This window comes from Colias eurytheme, chromosome 14 (genome assembly GCF_061535395.1).
Source record: "Colias eurytheme isolate Ceu_HAF_F1 chromosome 14, ilColEury1 Martin Lab GWU primary, whole genome shotgun sequence".
Taxonomy (NCBI): Eukaryota; Metazoa; Arthropoda; class Insecta; order Lepidoptera; family Pieridae; genus Colias; species Colias eurytheme.
In genome coordinates this window covers 2,678,465-2,696,598 of record NC_142993.1, presented here as the reverse complement: position 1 = coordinate 2,696,598, position 18,134 = coordinate 2,678,465, and the positions used below count along the sequence as shown (strand labels likewise).

Here is an 18,134-nt window from a genome sequence, read left to right as displayed (position 1 = left end):
AGATATCATATGAATCTGGGTTGTTAGGCCACTGCTTGGTGATCTGTATCTCTGGGTGATAAGATTTTTAATTTTTATGCTCATTATTAATTTAATCCTTGTTGATTTCCTAATTTTAAAATATTATCCTTTAGGTAGGTATGTAATTTGATATGAGATAAATATAAGTTTATAACCAAAACATACAAAAATTGCTATTTTTTTAATTTAAAGCGGATTCATAATTTATTTTTCCAGCTGTCGGTATGATCATAAACAATATTAATCAATTTAAAATTTATCAGCGGGATGCCTGTAACCATCTACTCTGTTTTTGTCAAACTGTAATACCTGTGTCTCACTTAATCATGTCAATATTTTATGACACTATAAAATTTAAAAATCACCAACAAATTTCCTTCGCCCACGTAGAAATAATAAATTAGTGAACATTAGCACCTATTCTCTCAATGATACAAGGCCGTTCGACTTTATTAACATACTTGTGTTACTAGAAATTAATCCGATTATATTTGCTCAAATTATTCACATTGTGCCTAAAATCCTAGAGCTCGAGCGGTTATATAAGCCTTATATTGGGTGTTAAATTAAAACATGCGATATTTTATAAACTGTTCAAGTCATATAAATTTGTGATAAAAAGATCCGGCTTTTCTACATAAATATCTAAAGATTTCCTCATTTCAATGATCGAATTTGAATTTGAATGAAATTCTGTACTTCCTTAGAAATCGAAATAGAATATGTTAAGTATAGTTCCATATTTTAATCAATTACTTAATTATAAACAAATGAAAACATACTTACAACATTATCCAAAGACGATCTACACGAAAGCTTATTCTTTGTTACTCCTGTATTGTTATACAAACATATAACGTTTAACATACAACCTATAACATGTCATCAAAGTAATCTCTTTAACGCGCCGAAAGTCCTCTCAAAACATCTTGGGGGGTGGAAGTGATGAATCGCCTTCGATACCGTATCGAGCCCCGTGAGAACGAGTCGCTTTCACTTAAAACGCACTAAACAAACACCTGTCTGAACTAATAAGACAACAAGCCTACAAGGTACACCTGATAACGACAAAATAATCTGGAGCTTTGGCCACAGCTTTAGTCACGAGATAGTCAAAACCAGTGTAATGTTGAAAATTAAGAAAGTTTTGCTATGGAATTAAAGTCTTTATTACGTATGTGATTTATCTACTACTACAGTACTACTTAATAATATTATACAGAGGAAAACTATGTTTGTTTGTTTGTTTCATTGTAATGAATAGGCTCATAAACTGGACCGATTTTAAAAATTCTTTCACCATTCGAAAGCTACATTATCCACGAGTAATATAGGCTATATATTATCATGCTAAGACCAACAGGAGCGGAGTAATGCGGTTATGCGGGTGAAACCGCGCGGCACAGCTAGTTCATTATATTATTTAAGCAATATTTCGTGTATTACAATCGACGTGTAGTCACGGATCGACCATTGATGTATACCCATCCAATAAATCTAAAGTTTATAATTTCAATTGTATAATTCGCTCGTGAGGCTGAAAATAATTAGGTACTGTAAAGCAGATGATATTATTATTTCTGCTCTACAAAATAAAATATTTAAATTGTCTTTGAAAAATATGAACTTCTGAATTATAAACGAGTAGGGGGAGTCCGGGAGACTTGAACCGCTTTTTACTAAAAACTCTATAAAATCTGATCAGTGACCTGGAGAGCTTTAAGATCTACACCATATGGAAGCCTTATTATCTGGCTAAGATTTTATACTATTCTGAAAATAAAAGTTGCAAGGAGAAGATAGTAAACTAAGTTGTAATAAAAAATGAGTTTTGATTCAAGTCTCCCCAACCGGCGGATCATCATCATCATAATCATCTTCTAAACAATTTAGTGAAAAATGTTTTCAGAACAACTCCTAAACATAACATTCGCTTCTTTTTATTAATTAAATACTCGTTTTGAGGTATCTACTGCTAAATAAATCTACAAAACTATAGTCCTTTCCACCTAAGATGATTTCTGTGACACATGGATTTTTGACACGTGTAGAGATGTCTTTACTGAAATCATATCAATTGTTTTCGATAATCGATAATATTTTATATGGAAATGAAATCGATTTGAATAAAGTACCAAAATTAGTTTTTTCGGCATTTCGCCAACAATTAACTAAGGAAACTTAGCAAACAACAGCAACAAAAAGTCAACAATAACAATTAGTAACAATAACAGAATACAACGTAAAGTATCATTATAAAAATGCAACTTGTATGCACTCGTACAGACGATTGACTCGATTGACAAACGATCACAAGATGGGCGCCGATTATATGATTTTCCAACTCTATGATTTTTCAACGATCCATTTCATGTACACAAATTGCGTAGGTATTATATTTTTGTGTTATTTTATTTTATTTTTCATTATATTAAACTAAACAATACTGTTTTCGATTTATAAGTTTAAGATGTTTTATTTTTTTATTTTTGGCAATAATTCCGCCATAAAATAAAAATATTATGCACTAAAATTATTTTGGCGTTTTAAACATAAAATACGTAATTCGGAACACGATGAAGTGTCACAGGAATCATCATAGGTGAAAAGGACTATAATTTAAAGACATTTCTTACTATTAATTAATATGTGCCTATTTGCCTATTTCTTCAATATTTGCCTCTTGGATGTTCACTTTGGAGGAATTTGGCGTAGTCGAATGCTAGATGCATTGCTTGTTTTATGGTTAAACCATAGTGCATTTTACTGCAGGTCAATAAGTAACGAACGAGCAATTTCTCTTTATTTACATTGAAAATCTGGGAGCATTTGTATTGGCTTCCCTTGTCTTGCAAAGGTGTTAACTTTTGTTCACCTAACAGGTAATACCGTAAAGTGGTTTTGCCTATCCCATACATGATTGCAATTTGACGAATAGATTTGCCACTCTTTATTTCTCTGACTGCGCCTTCAATCTTAGACTTAGTACCTAAACGGTTTCCTGAGACGACTACCTTCCTTAGGCTTATTCTGAAATGGCATTTTCTTTCTAAAACAAAACAAAAGCTAACTTAAATAGTATACAAACTGCAAAGGGAGAGTTAAACCATTGTTCAAGTCTCCCGACTGCAGACTGATTCAACTCTCCCGCACCCGACCCAAGGCCATATCTTGATTTTTTCCAACAAATCCACTATCAACTGGAGAACAACACTGAACGTACGACAAAATATGATAATCTAGTAATGCAATAACGTAGGTGTTTGATATATACCTTCATAAATGCGTGCATAGCAATTAAAACAACAAAGCCAAAAAAATTCACTCCGCGACGATGAAACCACTTTTTCGGAACTCACGGTCGAACGCGTCTGATATCACTCAAAATTGTGAGTTGCTTGTGATGGGCGGGTAACGCGCGTTCATTTGTTTGCCACTTGGCGTAATTTGGCACCTAATTTAAAAAGTTATTGAAAGTGGTTCAACTCTCCCACCTGGGCAAATCTCCCGGATTCCCCCTAAGTATGAATATAGATAGAGCAAGTTCGCTCTCTCAGTGACTTTTATAGATGGATCTTTACATATGCATGCAAAGTTCATTCTCTACATTTTCGTTTCCAATATATTGTACGCTGATATAATGAATCCCAGAGTGTGCTTTTTGGATCTTTCATTAATGATTTGATCATGATTCATGATTTCAAAAATAAAGATAGCCAAGAATCAAATATGTCTACTCTATCTACTCAATGAGAAACATCCAATAAGAACAATTAACGATATTTCCGGTTACGTACTGAACGGGTCCCATGTTTGCAATAAAATATAATGGTCCACGAGCGCAAACAAAACATACCGTTAACAGTAATCTTTATGGTTCCGTATGCTTCGGCAGGTTTGACAAAGAGATCTTGCAATCGGTCGTGACTCATCCTTCAATATCTTGGTACTCACAGTAGAGTCGTGAGCTTACTCTGCCCTAGAACAATATAGCGCCCGACTCTCAGGAAATATCGACGTTCCTATCATTCGCTTTTGTTACGTCTTAATTCGTTTTATTGTTGACCGTGAAATTCTAAACTTGACTGCTTTGCTGCGCTGTGTTTATGGTCTAAGCCAGCATGGATTATTATAAATCTTTCGTTTATGCTATCTAGATACTATAGACTTAAAGATATTTTATCAAAACTAAAAAAGTTTTGAATACTTTAAAATTTAAATTAAGTAACATTTTTTGTGATTAATGATACCACAATGATAGTATGTAATTATTATTTTTTTCAGTTAGAATTATTATTGTTTCTATTTATGGCCTTGCTCTAGTCTCTACCTACATATTTATTCTGAGCCTAACTTCAAATAAAGAAGCACTGCAAAATGAGAGACAGTATAAACATTTGTTTATTTTTTATTAGTTCCTACTATAAAAAATAAACAAATGTTTATACTGTAAGTATATAATATAAAATATAATAATTAAAAGTAAATTCCGTCTAATTCATTATGGTTAGTGTAAACGTAAACTTAGACCATACTATGGCCCCGGCTAACTGCGCGGCTCGACGGAACACAGTGAGGTTTTAGTTGGTTAGAATCCGACATAACCCTCGGCTCCTTCCCCGGGGGCCGTGGGTATCTTTGGAAGATTTCCCCACTACAAAAAAAAGTAGACCATACTATACACAATTATATTGCGAAAATAGTCATGTAAACGTTACCGGATAGTCTCGATAAGCAAAAGTAGGTACTACACTTTACGTTTACGATGACTAATTACATATTTTAAATAAGACTTTCGTATTCGCTTTACTTCTATAAAATGTCGTAAATTAACATCATAGTGGATTTTAAATCTTTCTCCATCTTAGGTAATGACGTGATCTACATTGTGCCGTTCCTAGAACTGAACAGGCGGTCTCGATCAAAGTCCATTTCAATTTCAACGCTTTGCTTGTTTTTAGTTGACTTATATTAGGGCTGACAACTGATTTATGTGTTTTTCTTAAATAATATTTCATTTGACTGTTATAAATTATAATATTAGTATCTGTAATATCTGTTATCACGAATACTGCCAGCTTTGTTGCGAATAATTATTATAATACACATATGGCTACATATAGGTACCTACTTATGACACGCTATATTTGAGGCGCATAACCTTAAAATTGTTCTACAGTATTCGTGTATTTAAAATACAAGAATATTAAACGGTTAACACACAGATGGTTAACAGGTGACAGCCCTATTACAGGCCGTGATCCATTCAAAGTTGATAGCGTATGTAACTCTATACTTTATGCCATTCTTATATGGAACACTTACACCTCTGAGAAACGAATCTATGTCTGAGAAATTTTCAATGACTCATGTTCGTTTTGGACCACATGGTGCTAAGACCATAATATCAAAAGCTAAGTATATTTTTCTGTAAATATTACCTACTTAGCTTTTTGAAAATCGCCTTTCTATTTACTTACATGATTATTTTTTATTACCTAGTTTATGTAAGTTCACCAGCAATTATATTATAAACTAGCGGTCCGCCCCGGCTTCGCCCGTGGTACATATTTACGTTTTCTCTACATAAAAACCATCCTCGTACTTCAAGAAATATAATAAAAAAAGAATTATCGAAATCGGTTCAGCCGTTCTCGAGTTATGCGCTTACCAACACATTTTGCGATTCATTTTTATATATAAGATTTTGAGAAGAATAAGTTCATAACTGGCAACTGCTAATAAAAAGTTGGTTTTCAAATAAATTTAAACTCTTTATCTATTGCCGATTGCTGGCTATAATTTATACTGCGTTTTAAATAGAGCAAATTATTTTTTTGCAGTGTGTATGTAATTCAATAGACATTGTAGGTAGGTATAGTTATATATTAAGGTAGTTATACCTTAATATTCAGTTTCACCACATAATGACATATCACATAAGGTTTGTTCATCGCTTGCTTTTGTTAGACGACTTGAAGATACCTACATTATGATAGAACAATGATGTAACACAGATAATCATCAGGATTACATTTTGATATCTAGAGCGATTTCACTGTAGGTATTGCAACGTTTGAAGCTTCATTAAGTAAGTACCTACTTATTGTTAAGAATTTAAGATTAAAGTTCAAAGCTCTTCCAAAGAAATCTAATAAAGAAATATTGGAGTTGAACATTTTTATAATCATAGGCAAGATAACAAATTAAAAAGGTGTGGTAGGTAACTAATAACTATACCTACCTAAGTGCTTACGTAGCAAGTGCTTGATAACTTCTAAATTATGCAAAGTAAATAGACAATTCGTAAAATGACGAATACGGAAATAAATTGGGGTTAGCTGTTGCCACCATATTAAACAGTGTATTGGCAATATCGATATATTGATTTAATTTCAACATTCTACATATTTTTAAGCCAAGCCGTCGAAATTTATGGAAACATCTTCCTTATATAAGAAAAGCATGATGTAAGCGCATCTTTGTAATATGGCATTATTAAAATTCGTTTCTTTACAAAACTTGGTACAATCGAACCTACGAACGCCACGTATGCAAAACAACAATAATAATTATCGTCTTTAATTAAGATATAAATTAACAACATATTAATGAAAGAAAGAAAGAAAGGTTATCTTTATCAACATTTTGATGGAATCATTTGATTGTGTTTTGCAAAAAAAAACCTAGATTGGATAAAGTAACCCCAGTCTTATATGTCTATCTCTATCCAGTTATCGTAGATTTTCAGTTCCATGTACAATTTAATTGGTGTATCGTATCGGATGCATAAATTCGCGTTTAAAAATGTCCGATGGCTATCTAGCATCCCGAATGGCTCGGGCTGTTTATGGGCTAGTGTGGACAATGCCGGGTAATTAGTGTATTATGTGTGGGCGGTCTCCCCTCTATCTACCTGACTATCGACGCATTAAAGCTCATTATTTCACATAAGCGTTATTTACCACTTCTTTCGCAGATGGGGTACACGGTTGGGATAATAGTAAATATTGAATTTATCCTGCTATTAATATCTGAAAAAAATATATCTATATACCTATACTTATCACCGTTTCAAGAAGGAACATAAATAAACATAGGCAAAGACCAAATTGATCGCAGATTTGAGCCTACAGACACCAGGTGGGTAGATGAATACTCGCCAAAAATGGCAGGCTTTATTTTACTTCTGGGTTTTCCAATCTGTTATGTGAATGAACAGACAACCTACACACCCACAGGCCACAACATATCTAAGTATAAACTATAGGTATTTAAAAGCTCATCCTTCTTGAGATACCATAGATAAATTTTTCAATTCAAAAAAAATGAGCCAAGTACCTAGGTATGGGGTGGTATAGGTGTTTGCACAGGGTGTTTGCGTACAATAAAGGACGTGTATAGTTAAGATTTAAAAGTTCATATTATATCTAAGAATTACAATCACTTTTTTTATAAAATAGGTATCATTCCATGTACCTACTCCAACTTTTAAATTATGGAAATGCATACCTACTAGTCGACTATGGATTCTAATGATATAAATTTATAATCTTTAAGATTGATTTTATTTTATAAAAGGCAAACCAACTGGAATAAATTATGACAAGCTCCTGATATAATACATACATTTATTTTACTTAATATCAGAGTATTGGAACAGGGATTGCAGTAGGTATATACTATAGCTGTGTATATAATAGGTTAATTTTTAATCAATACTTGTTAAATAACAAGTTTAACAAAACCAATACAAATGTAACTACAATACAATCCAATATTATTTTATTTATATTTTTCATAACTTTGAAAAATAGCGGTTAGTTCAAAAATTTCACCATCGGGTGTAAATTTGTATTTCCGGTATATCACAAGTCAATAGTCATCTCATATTCATTGTGTTTATCAAATAAGCAAACAGTAAAAAAAAAATATTTAGGGACCATCTTAAAATATAAACTTAAATAACACACTTTAACCTCTTGGTTACATCAGCTTAATTCTGTAACTTTTTGCTAGATCTATCTGAAATTTTTTTACGCCCCATGCCCCATCCGTGGGTCATGCACGTACTATGAACGAATCGCTATGCCCCATCGGTGGGGCATGCACAGGCAACGTGTTAAGTTCAAAAAATTAATGATAACTAATTATGAACATTTAAATTTGAGAAACTAAACTAAAAATATTAACAGACCACGAATAAAAACTACGATAAATAAGATTCTCTTACCTTTACCACCGATTAATAAAAAACAATTCCACAAACAGTTCGTATACTTAATTCACTAAACCGCTGCAAATCACTAAGTTTTGGTATGGTCCACAACTAGACTGCAGTTTATTTTGTTTGACGAAAAGGCAGCGGCTTCACTGTTATTTCGAATCAACGAACCGGCGTGGCTCGCTCCGGACGAAGCACGCGTGCATTTCAATGGATGAAAGTGTAAACTAAGGTTTTTGTATCGCTCGCTCTCGCTTCAACACACGCGTGAGAAAAGGACGAAAATGTCCACTACTGTCAAGTTTAGTTTAGCCAAGTGGCGACTTCGCCCACTTTGTTATTTAAATAATTTCTTAACTTTTAAGAGCTCTCACGCGCGAGCATAGGGAACAAACTGATAGCTCCAATGCAATGGAAGTTAGGGCATACAAAAAATAAAACTAAAATATGTTTGTTTAATGTTTATTATCTTCCCACAGGTGGCAAGAACCAGAGTAGTGAGCACAACCTAACGTAACGAAAATGGTAACTATTTTTGGGGATAACCACTTCTAATATTGTTTTATATCTAGAAATCGATTTTAATGATAAAATTGTTCTACACTAAAATATCCACTATATGAAAACAAAAATGTACGGTGCCAATCAAGTAACGTGCATATTTGTGTACAAAGATTGAAATAATGAAGTGGTAATTACGTTATAAAACTTTATAAAGTTATGGTCTTTAGAAAAATTTGGCACCAAATAAAATGTGAAATCCCCTGAGGACTGCTCCTACCCCGGCTTACAAGATTTATTTTCTTTCAAGGTGAAAAGCTTACCGTACCGCACATCTTTAAAACGATACAGATACATATTTTAATTTGTTATATGTAGTTAAAATATAAACTTACTTTGAAAAAGTCATCTCATAGAATGATATTCTGCATCAATTTAATTTTAAATGAGTGTTTTAAAGTTCCAGAGACTTACTATAATATTATAAAGATATTTATTATAGGTAATTTATTTTATCCGAAAACTGTACCGCCTTAAAAATGGACGTCACTTGTAAGCCCCCGGATCCTATGAATCAACAGTTTCGAAAGGAAAGATATAATTTGATATGAATTGTAACAAATATGCATGTAACCAAGGCCAGAAGAATGCAATCGGTTACAAGCCGACTTGTTCCTTGAGAAGAGAGCATGCAAGATTAAATTTGAAATACTACATGCAAAACCTTTTTTTATGTATTTTTTTTATAGTTTTATAAGTTTTAAACGTGTGCTTATTAGCGACGTGTCCAAAATTTACTTGATTATAAACTGCTCTCTACTCAATGTAAGATGTAACATTATGAGAATTATTCGCTGATCGTGAAATTGCCGAAATCGAATTACCAAAATATTACTGACAAAAGCTCGAATACCACTTGATATTATGTGGTTTACAATTTAATTTGGGGACAATGAAATAAATTAATTGTCTGTGAATTTACTTGCGCTCGGCAATCTACTTTTCGTCAAGTACAAATCAAAAGATTGGCACATGTAACTTCACAGACGACATGAATTATTAAAACTGAGACAGGCTTTTAGACACCTCATCAGTTTTAATGACTCACAACATTGCTAGAGCTCGCAGAGGTCGTTATAAGCGTCCCCTAATAAAACACCCTTGCGAACTCTGTTGTTTTAAAGACACACTATAAAACAACACAATTGATGTTCAATAGCAAATAAACCTTCTATCAAGTGCATAGGCACATTACATTAGATTAAAAGCTAATCAAATATAATATTATATGCAAACTTGACTAACAATACTTTTTTTTTTTTGTTTTTCTATAATTTTTTTCCGAGGTATGTTTTAGCGAATATAATTAATGGAGTAAGTACAATATAATATAATGATCAATGACGGAACATAAAAGATACTGTAATTAAAAGTAAGATTAAATGATTCAAAACAAATGAAAGTGAATTATTTATGCAGTTGAATGATTAAAAATACCCAACCATACTAACAATACATCTGTAGACATATTGAAGAAGAATATATGTATATATATAATGGATGGATCTATGTTTATAGTACAAAAGCTTTGTCCTTCACATATTATTGCTTAGTATGTATGTATACAGTTGACAGTCGACAGTTCATGAGGCCGTATACTGTAAACATAGAAACAACGTAATGAAAACAATACAATAAATAATACATAAAGAACTAAAATTGCCTATACATTAATTTCACAATGATATCTTTAAATATATACAATAGCCTTTTCCGATGGGAAATTTGCAAATATCTTTTTTTTATTTTTTTTTCCTTTTAAGTTATTACAAACAGAAGTAAATCACACTACAGAAAATGAGTAAATAAATACAATATATAAACACGACACAATATAGCAAAGATTTGCATTTTTATGAAATTGTAACTAGGGGAGGCTTCAATAGTGAAAAATAAATATATGAAATGGAGTCCTTATACAGAGTGTCAATGTTATTATTGGCGACATAAAATAGCCAATAGCATTGCTCTCTGTATAAGACATCACCTAAGCCTAAACAGTTGTCACTCCATGAAAAAAATGAAAATATAAAATATAACATACACTTCTTATGCTTTATATAAACTATAATAACAGTTACGCCTATATGAACTGTTACCATCCATATTGGATAATTATGTTACAATTTACTTCACTGTCACTGTCCACTATTCCTCACTTGCGAGTTTTTCTGATAACACATTTCTTTCCACCTGACCACAAATAAACTAGGAATAAAATGAACAGTGACAGCGATTATACGCATCACCATTCCTTCCGTCCAACGCACCAGGGGCGTAGCTCCCCTCACCTAACATTGTCCAACTTCGTATAAAACTTTACACTTTAAATTATTACTACTAGGGCAGACACGCACGGGCGAACTGTTCCAAAGTACATAATTGGCCCTCTTATCGTCTGCCATCCTAAAATTAACGGCTAATCAATAAAATCGCCGCGTTTAACTTAAGACACATTGGACAAACCATTTAAAACAAACCGTCCACTGTCTCCGATAACAAATAACCATACGATCGTGGACTCTCACCATCGGGCAAGCCGTTAGCATTGGGAATTGATACCCTAACTTTACAATCAATACATTAAACCTTTTCCGAAACCATCGTCTACTTCCTAAGGCCCAATGCCAACCTGTCCTTACAATTTAAACTCAACTCTCCTTAAATGTTTGAAATAAAACGGAAAACAAATTTTACATGTAAAAATTTTCGAAATGCATTTTTGATTTATAAAACGTGAACGGAATTAATAAAATAACAACAAAATAATCCTGTCAACTACATTTTATATCAACAAATCCTTTTAAATACCTCAGGACGATATTATTGTAAGAATTATATTAAAATCGTCCGAAGAGCTCACCGTGAAATACTCTCTGCCTCCTGATAAAGAAAATACAAAAATTATTACTCTTCTTAATTGCATAGTACGTTGTAAATAATAACAGGCCGAAAAGATTGGCCATGTAAATATAATTATCTTTTTAAAAATACCAAGTTCCTTTTATTATAATTAATTTCTCCGATTTACGATGAAACAGGAGTATTTCACCGAGCATACCTATATATATTTTCATATCAATATAAAATCGCTACAAAAAAAACATTGAACTAAAATTAAGGTTACATTATACTCCACCCTCAAAGATATGTTATCACTTTTTTGCCCTCTTGCACAATTGTTGGAGAAAGATTCATAGTTATGTAAAGTCTCGCTAATTTTAATCTTATAACTATTGCTATATTTTTTTTTTTTTGTTATTTATTTAAACGCCACTTGAAATTGTAATGAAGGCTATCTAAAGCATTGTTAAGAAATAATCGATTTGGAACAATTACTTTAATTACAAAGTGAGCACTATCCCTAGCCACTTTACACCACTTAAGATAAATTAGTAACGCGACTCTAGGGGCTCGCACGGAGAATATTTCTTAAAAACAACAATCGTTTTGAAAGGCAATACACAGAACGCGATATTATCGTTCAATAAAGGAAATAATCGATAGAGGCCACCTTGACACAATATTCACGTAACATAATTGCGGTTTCATGATTATCACTTCCAAAGGCCACTTAGTTTCTTCCTGTATCGCGATGGACTCTATTGTCAACGTGAAAATTGTGTCAAATCGGTCTCCCGAACATTCAGATGTCATCGACTCATCGAGGCGCCCAAAAGCGAAACTTATCAGCGGTGGAAATTACCAAACTTAACCCTACTAAGACGCTTAACTTTTTCGATCAGCGAATGCGTCAAAAAAAACTATAATATAACAATTACACATATTTCCAGTACAAATTTGTGGATTCGATTTACGGAAATAAATTTTATTTTGGTCAGTATGTAGTTAATATCAGAACGTTAGAATGCGAGCGAGAAAAAATTAATCGTCGTAGTAGGCGTATCATTCGGACGTTAGCCGCGTATTCGGACGAGCCAAACGGTCGTCTGGCAAAGTTTCCTAACATATCCTCCCCGATGTCGCAACGTTGCGACACTTATTGTGTCGTGCAAATACACAAGACCGTCTCGAAAGAACCGAACGTGACAATGTCGCGGAAACGATGCGCAAAGAATACGCGGGGTTAACGCGTGAGCGGGCGGTCGAGCGCGGGCTCGCAGCAGTGCAGGAAGCGCGCGTGCGGGTGCGAGCACGTGGCGGGCCCGGCGCAGCGCAGCGCCGCGCTGTGCCGCCGCTTGCGGTCCGGCGGCGCGCCCGCCTCCGTCGCGCACAGGCGGTGCGCTGCGCTGATGTCCGACAGCAGCTCCTCCCAGTCGCGCGACAGCTCGTCGGGCGGCGGCACGGGCGCGCGCGTGGGCGGCGCCTCCACCGCGCACTCGCACGTGCCCGCGTCGCTCCAGATGCTCTCGATGCCGTTGGGCCGCATCTTCTTCGCGGAGCCGCCGCACTCGTCGCACGACCACCCGTCGACGGGCCGCTCGGTCTGCACGCCGGCGTCGATCTGCCGCACCGGGAAGCGCAGCTTGAACCCGAGGTCGTCGAGATCGGGGCAGCGCTGCGCTTCGGTCAGGTTCAGTCTGCCGTAATCGATGCCGTTCGCGACGCGATACTCCAGATAGCGTTCGCGGGTGCTCTCGAGGTAGACGCCGCCGGACTCGCTGCGCTTGAACTCGACCGGGTCGAAGTCGCCGCGGATGTCGAACGTGTCACCGTCGGCGTAGCGGGTGGCGGTCTCCGGCTCGCGGCGGATGGGACGGAAGTGGGTCCGCGAGGAGGTGAGCGGGTCCTCGCGGTCGAGCGGCTCGAGCGGGCGGGGCGGGGGGCGCGCGGCGGGCGGGGGCGGGGGGCGGGCCGAGCGCTTGGTGCGAGGCGGAACTTCGACGAAACCGCTGCAGTCGCGGCTGTGGTTGATGGCGGTGAACGAGCGCATGGTCTTGGCGACGGTCGACAGCGCGTCGTAGAGCTCGTCTCCGTCGTACAAGGAGAAAGACTCGATCTCGCGCGGTTCGCCAATGTTGAGAGGGCGCAAACGGTCGTGCAGACCTTCTGCTATTTTGGAAGGCGAATCGTTGCGCTTCGGCTGAGTGACGGTGATGCTGGTCGACCATATGCTCTCCGTTAGATTCATGCTACTCTTTTCGGCGGACGGATCGGCGAACAGGTGGTCCGATGGCGATGAGAGCAGATCTTGGAAATCGATCGGTAGATCTTGATACTCATCATCGGGAGTGTTTTGATCTTTGGACCACAGGGCCTCGATGCTACGGTCGAACTTGGCTTCAAATTTTGCATAGAGCTCCTCCTCCATTGGGCTTCTAGCCCGCGGAAGCAGATCGTCCGTGATGACCCACTCTGCGTCGAGATCGAGACTGTCGTCCCAATTGGGAACCATGTTTTCATTCAACCTCATCTTTGCTTGTGTGATTTCTTTAATTTCGTCAGTGACTGTGTTCTCACAAGTGCCGTAACCCTCGTCCAAAGCTATCGCTCTTATAAACTCCTTCACGGGATCCTGAGTTTCGATATCCCATACCCCCTCATGCGTCATCCACTCGGGCATGCTTTCCTTGCTGTCAAAAGATCTACTGTAACTGTTGTAACGTTTTCTGCTGTTTTTCTTTTGGCCGTGGTATGAGTTCCGCCGTTCTTTGCCAGTACAATATTTTTTGTTCTTACAATTCCAATCCTTTGATATTGCTAGTTCACTCTGCATTTTGACTTTCGAATCTGCGTTAGACTTACGACACCAAGCTGGCGGCGGCAAATAATACTGCAATGGCGACTCTTGTGCTTTCTTTAGAGCCGGGAATGCAGCGTAATATCGACGGACAGCCTCTGTTTGTTCCAAAGAACACGTGGGCATCCCTATCAGTGACGCACTTTCTTGATCTTTAATGTCTTGAAGTCTCGTGCACAGCTGATCAACAATATTGTCCAGACTGGACTCCTGAAAAATAGAGAATCTATATAAAGTCACTTTAATAGATAAACTAAAATATTAATGATTAAAACTTAAAAATGTTATCATGAAATGCGACACTAAGCTAAATAATTAAACCTACACCTATATCAATTAAGACAAAGGTGATTACAATATTTGTCAGTATTTAAAATTATAATTATGATTTCAAACAAAGGAACAAAAAGAGGAAGTTTGCAAATAAAAAGGAGCAGCAAATAAAAACTGAAGTGCTTTTTCACAGGCAACATTTCACACAATGTAATTGTTTATTTTTTGATACACCTACAAAACAAAATACAAGGCCAAATAAAATAAAACTCGATGTTGCCTCTGAATCAACTATTACAGTGGTGATATCACAAAAGACCGACCTTTTTGTAAGGATTCTTAAAACCACTTAACGTCTTCATTTTAACGTTCCCACTGTTACAGCCCCTTTCCAGAATTACTGAGCACTGCATATCCTCTTGACAGTAAAGAAAATAGTAATCAATTATTGGGGACTTTTTTCAAAAATATTAGCTACCTGATTATCTTAACGATCATGTTTACTAAGTGTAATTAGTTAATTGTTTATAAGAGGAACTAGTTCCTTAATCACTTTTCTCTTTTCATAAATAAGAATGAAGAAGTATCACATATTTAATATCAAAGATCAACTTTTGAATACCATTTTAAATTGATTGTTATCAGAAATTTATAGTTCCAGTGATAATACTAACATTTGAATGCAATAATTGTGTTGCAATCAAAGAAAAATAGGAACCTAGATTACTATGTTGACATAAAATCAACTTAGAAGCATTGTTTACAATCAAAAAATAAACTATGTGTGTATTAAAAAATATTAAATCTCCAAGCTCCAAGTATAATTTTTAAACTACATACATATTTAGATAACTAATTTCAATAAATATTATCAGTAGTCAAGTGTTGAGGCAAAATCTTTTCATATTATTATGTAATTAATAATTGTTGTTGATATCAACTATAGTCGGATTTTTTTATTAGACGAAGCTATCTGACAGCAGCTAATGTCACTTTGTAAAATAATGTTGCCATATTTAAAGTAATAGTGATGAATCCAGTTCTCATTCAATCAGATGAATGAACAATGAGTGTGAATAGTTAATCATTTCAAACAATAAAATAACATTATTTCTATTTATAATATTATATAAAGCTATATAAGATATATGTTACTAGTAGAATGCATTTACAATCAGTTTTGTATTTTTATTGTTACACTGTTTAGTTATTGTTTTTGTGTATTTTTTCGTTAATTGTAACGAATTGCATTGTGTTTGTTGTCATTGTTGTTTATTTGATGTTATATTGTTACACACTAAATATTCACTTGACGATTGAGGCAATTTAATTCATTCCGGATTTTTCAATCATTCACTTTGTGACAACGCTATTTTTATTTCATCATAAACTGACAACACAGTAACCGTCAGCTGGCTTTGTTTAATTAAAAATCCGAGTATATGTGAGCTCTCCAGAAAACAAACATTAGAATTACTCAGATCTGGGTATTAGTTAGTTCTTTAAAGAAACGAATCTTCAATGGCGGCGCTTATCATTCCCTCTCGCTCACACACGGCCGTACGGTATGCAAAAAAAAAATGGAAAAATAAAATCACTAAAATGTATTTGATTTTCCCTATAATAGTTTTTATCATAAATTTACAATGACAATTATGCATTTGCGAAAGTAAATAATGTTTTATTGGAATTTGACAAAATATGTTCTTTGGGAAAAGTTGTTCAGTTTTATGGGCTTATTACAAGTATTATGGGGATTTTATTACATTCTGTATACGTAAATATGATAATTCATATAAATACACAAATACAATAACAAAAAAGTTTGTCAACAAACAATTTGAAATAATTAATAAAATAATTATCAATTTACGTTATTTTTATTTTCTTTTTTGATGATCCTACCATCTGTCAAAGTCAGCTTTGGCCGCCATTGAAGATTCGTTTCTTTATTGAACTGACTAATAACAATTACTTTTTATTTAAAGATAAATTAACCTTTGAGATAAATGTGTTTATATTCCAATATGAATCTGCTAATATATGATGACATTTATTAACTAATATGAATAGAGATTGAGTTCCACTGAGGTCTTACCTGTAAAATCTGTGCAATATCAGATGGGATGTGGGATGAGGTGCAATTCTTTTGACGTAGCAGGCCAGCAGGCGTGAGCCTGGCTCCCTTTCTTGTTTTTACGCATTCTGCCAAAAGTAATCTAAATCGCCATAGAATTCAATCATCTTGCTCAGAAATCGAGTGTCCATTTTTCAATCGCCGTGGGCCGTGTGATAGTATCGATCCTCGAAATGCCGCCTTACTAATAATACATGCTTATTTCTTTGGCCTATTCTTTGCTAGTGTTTCGTAGTTTTGTACAAGGCAGCGGTCCTCTCTTCTAACAAACTTTGTACAATCGCATTGTCACTAGCGATCAACGAATGACGCACTTCGTGCACCCCTTTACTTCTGAAACATAAACGTGAACAGTTTTATTTACAATGATGTCACGTGTTGTTTTGTTACAATTATCATTATGACTTGCAAGGGCACAAAGAGTTTCATGGAAATCCATACCCGCCCCGCCGCGCTAAATGGGTCGATGGCGCCAAATAAACGTCATTCATGCGAGGGTGAGAACCAAGAAATTCATTCACTGCATTACTACGAAACTACAAGATGACGTTTCATTTTTGTTCTAGGCTAATATTTTCCGCGAGAAACGTGCAAATTTAACATCTACGTGCATTGACATTAATCATTAACTACCTGCGAACTCAACAAACGATGCAATTTCACAAGAAGGCGACAGTATTACATGATACACTTTCACTGGGAATGCGCGATGAACTTCCGGATCAAAAACTTAAACAGTAAATAATCAAAACAATACACAAACTTACCCGTAGTAGTTTATATGGGGAAATTATCATGATAATTTCTATACACACACACCCCGCATGAAAAAAAACATGGCAGCCGCGATGAGTGAGAGTCAAAAATTATAATTTGCGCAACGCCGTCAAAAGATTAGGATGACGTCTCTTCATTGACCAATGATGTGGCTTCGATTTTCGAATATATCAAAGATGGCCGACTGAGAGCCCGTGATTTTATGATTACATTTTTTCCTCAACGTCATTCGTCGATATGTATGTCTTTGATTCTATTGGGTGACACTTTGAACTTAGTAGCCAATAAAATTCTACACTCGGCGTTTAGCGTAACGATTTTCGCGCTTTTATTGAACCGCCAAATTTAAAAATGAACCTATATGCAAGTCACTACAGTTTACAAATTACAATCTATTACATACAATCATTAACTATGATGAATGATCATATGGTACCTTT

General features: G+C 35.4%; 2 protein-coding genes across 4 annotated transcripts in view; both read right to left on the bottom strand.

Annotated features, from left to right (window-relative positions):
• LOC149902737 (uncharacterized) overlaps positions 1–8,476 on the bottom strand; it is a 103,255-nt gene extending 94,779 nt beyond the window's left edge. The window contains exon 1 of one of the 2 annotated variants that reach the window (XM_090109452.1): positions 8,255–8,476. The gene's annotated coding sequence lies outside the window, so the exon portion shown is untranslated. The remainder of the gene's footprint in view (positions 1–8,254) is intronic. The other variant, XM_090109451.1, reaches the window with a different exon arrangement.
• Positions 8,477–8,693: 217 nt separating this feature from the next.
• Positions 8,694–17,843, bottom strand: LOC149902736 (uncharacterized). Of its 2 annotated transcripts, XM_090109598.1 has the most exons (4): positions 17,685–17,843; positions 16,879–17,250; positions 15,104–15,198; positions 8,694–14,717 (listed from the first exon to the last, which is right to left on the bottom strand). In XM_090109598.1, exons 3-4 carry the CDS (start codon positions 15,191–15,193, stop codon positions 12,894–12,896), a joined length of 1,914 nt encoding a protein of 637 aa, XP_089965724.1. In that variant the 5' UTR covers positions 15,194–15,198; positions 16,879–17,250; positions 17,685–17,843; the 3' UTR covers positions 8,694–12,893. The 2 variants fall into 2 exon arrangements, with proteins under 2 accessions (XP_089965724.1, XP_089965725.1); XM_090109599.1 differs by lacking the exon at positions 15,104–15,198.
• Between the last annotated feature and the right edge of the window lie 291 nt (positions 17,844–18,134).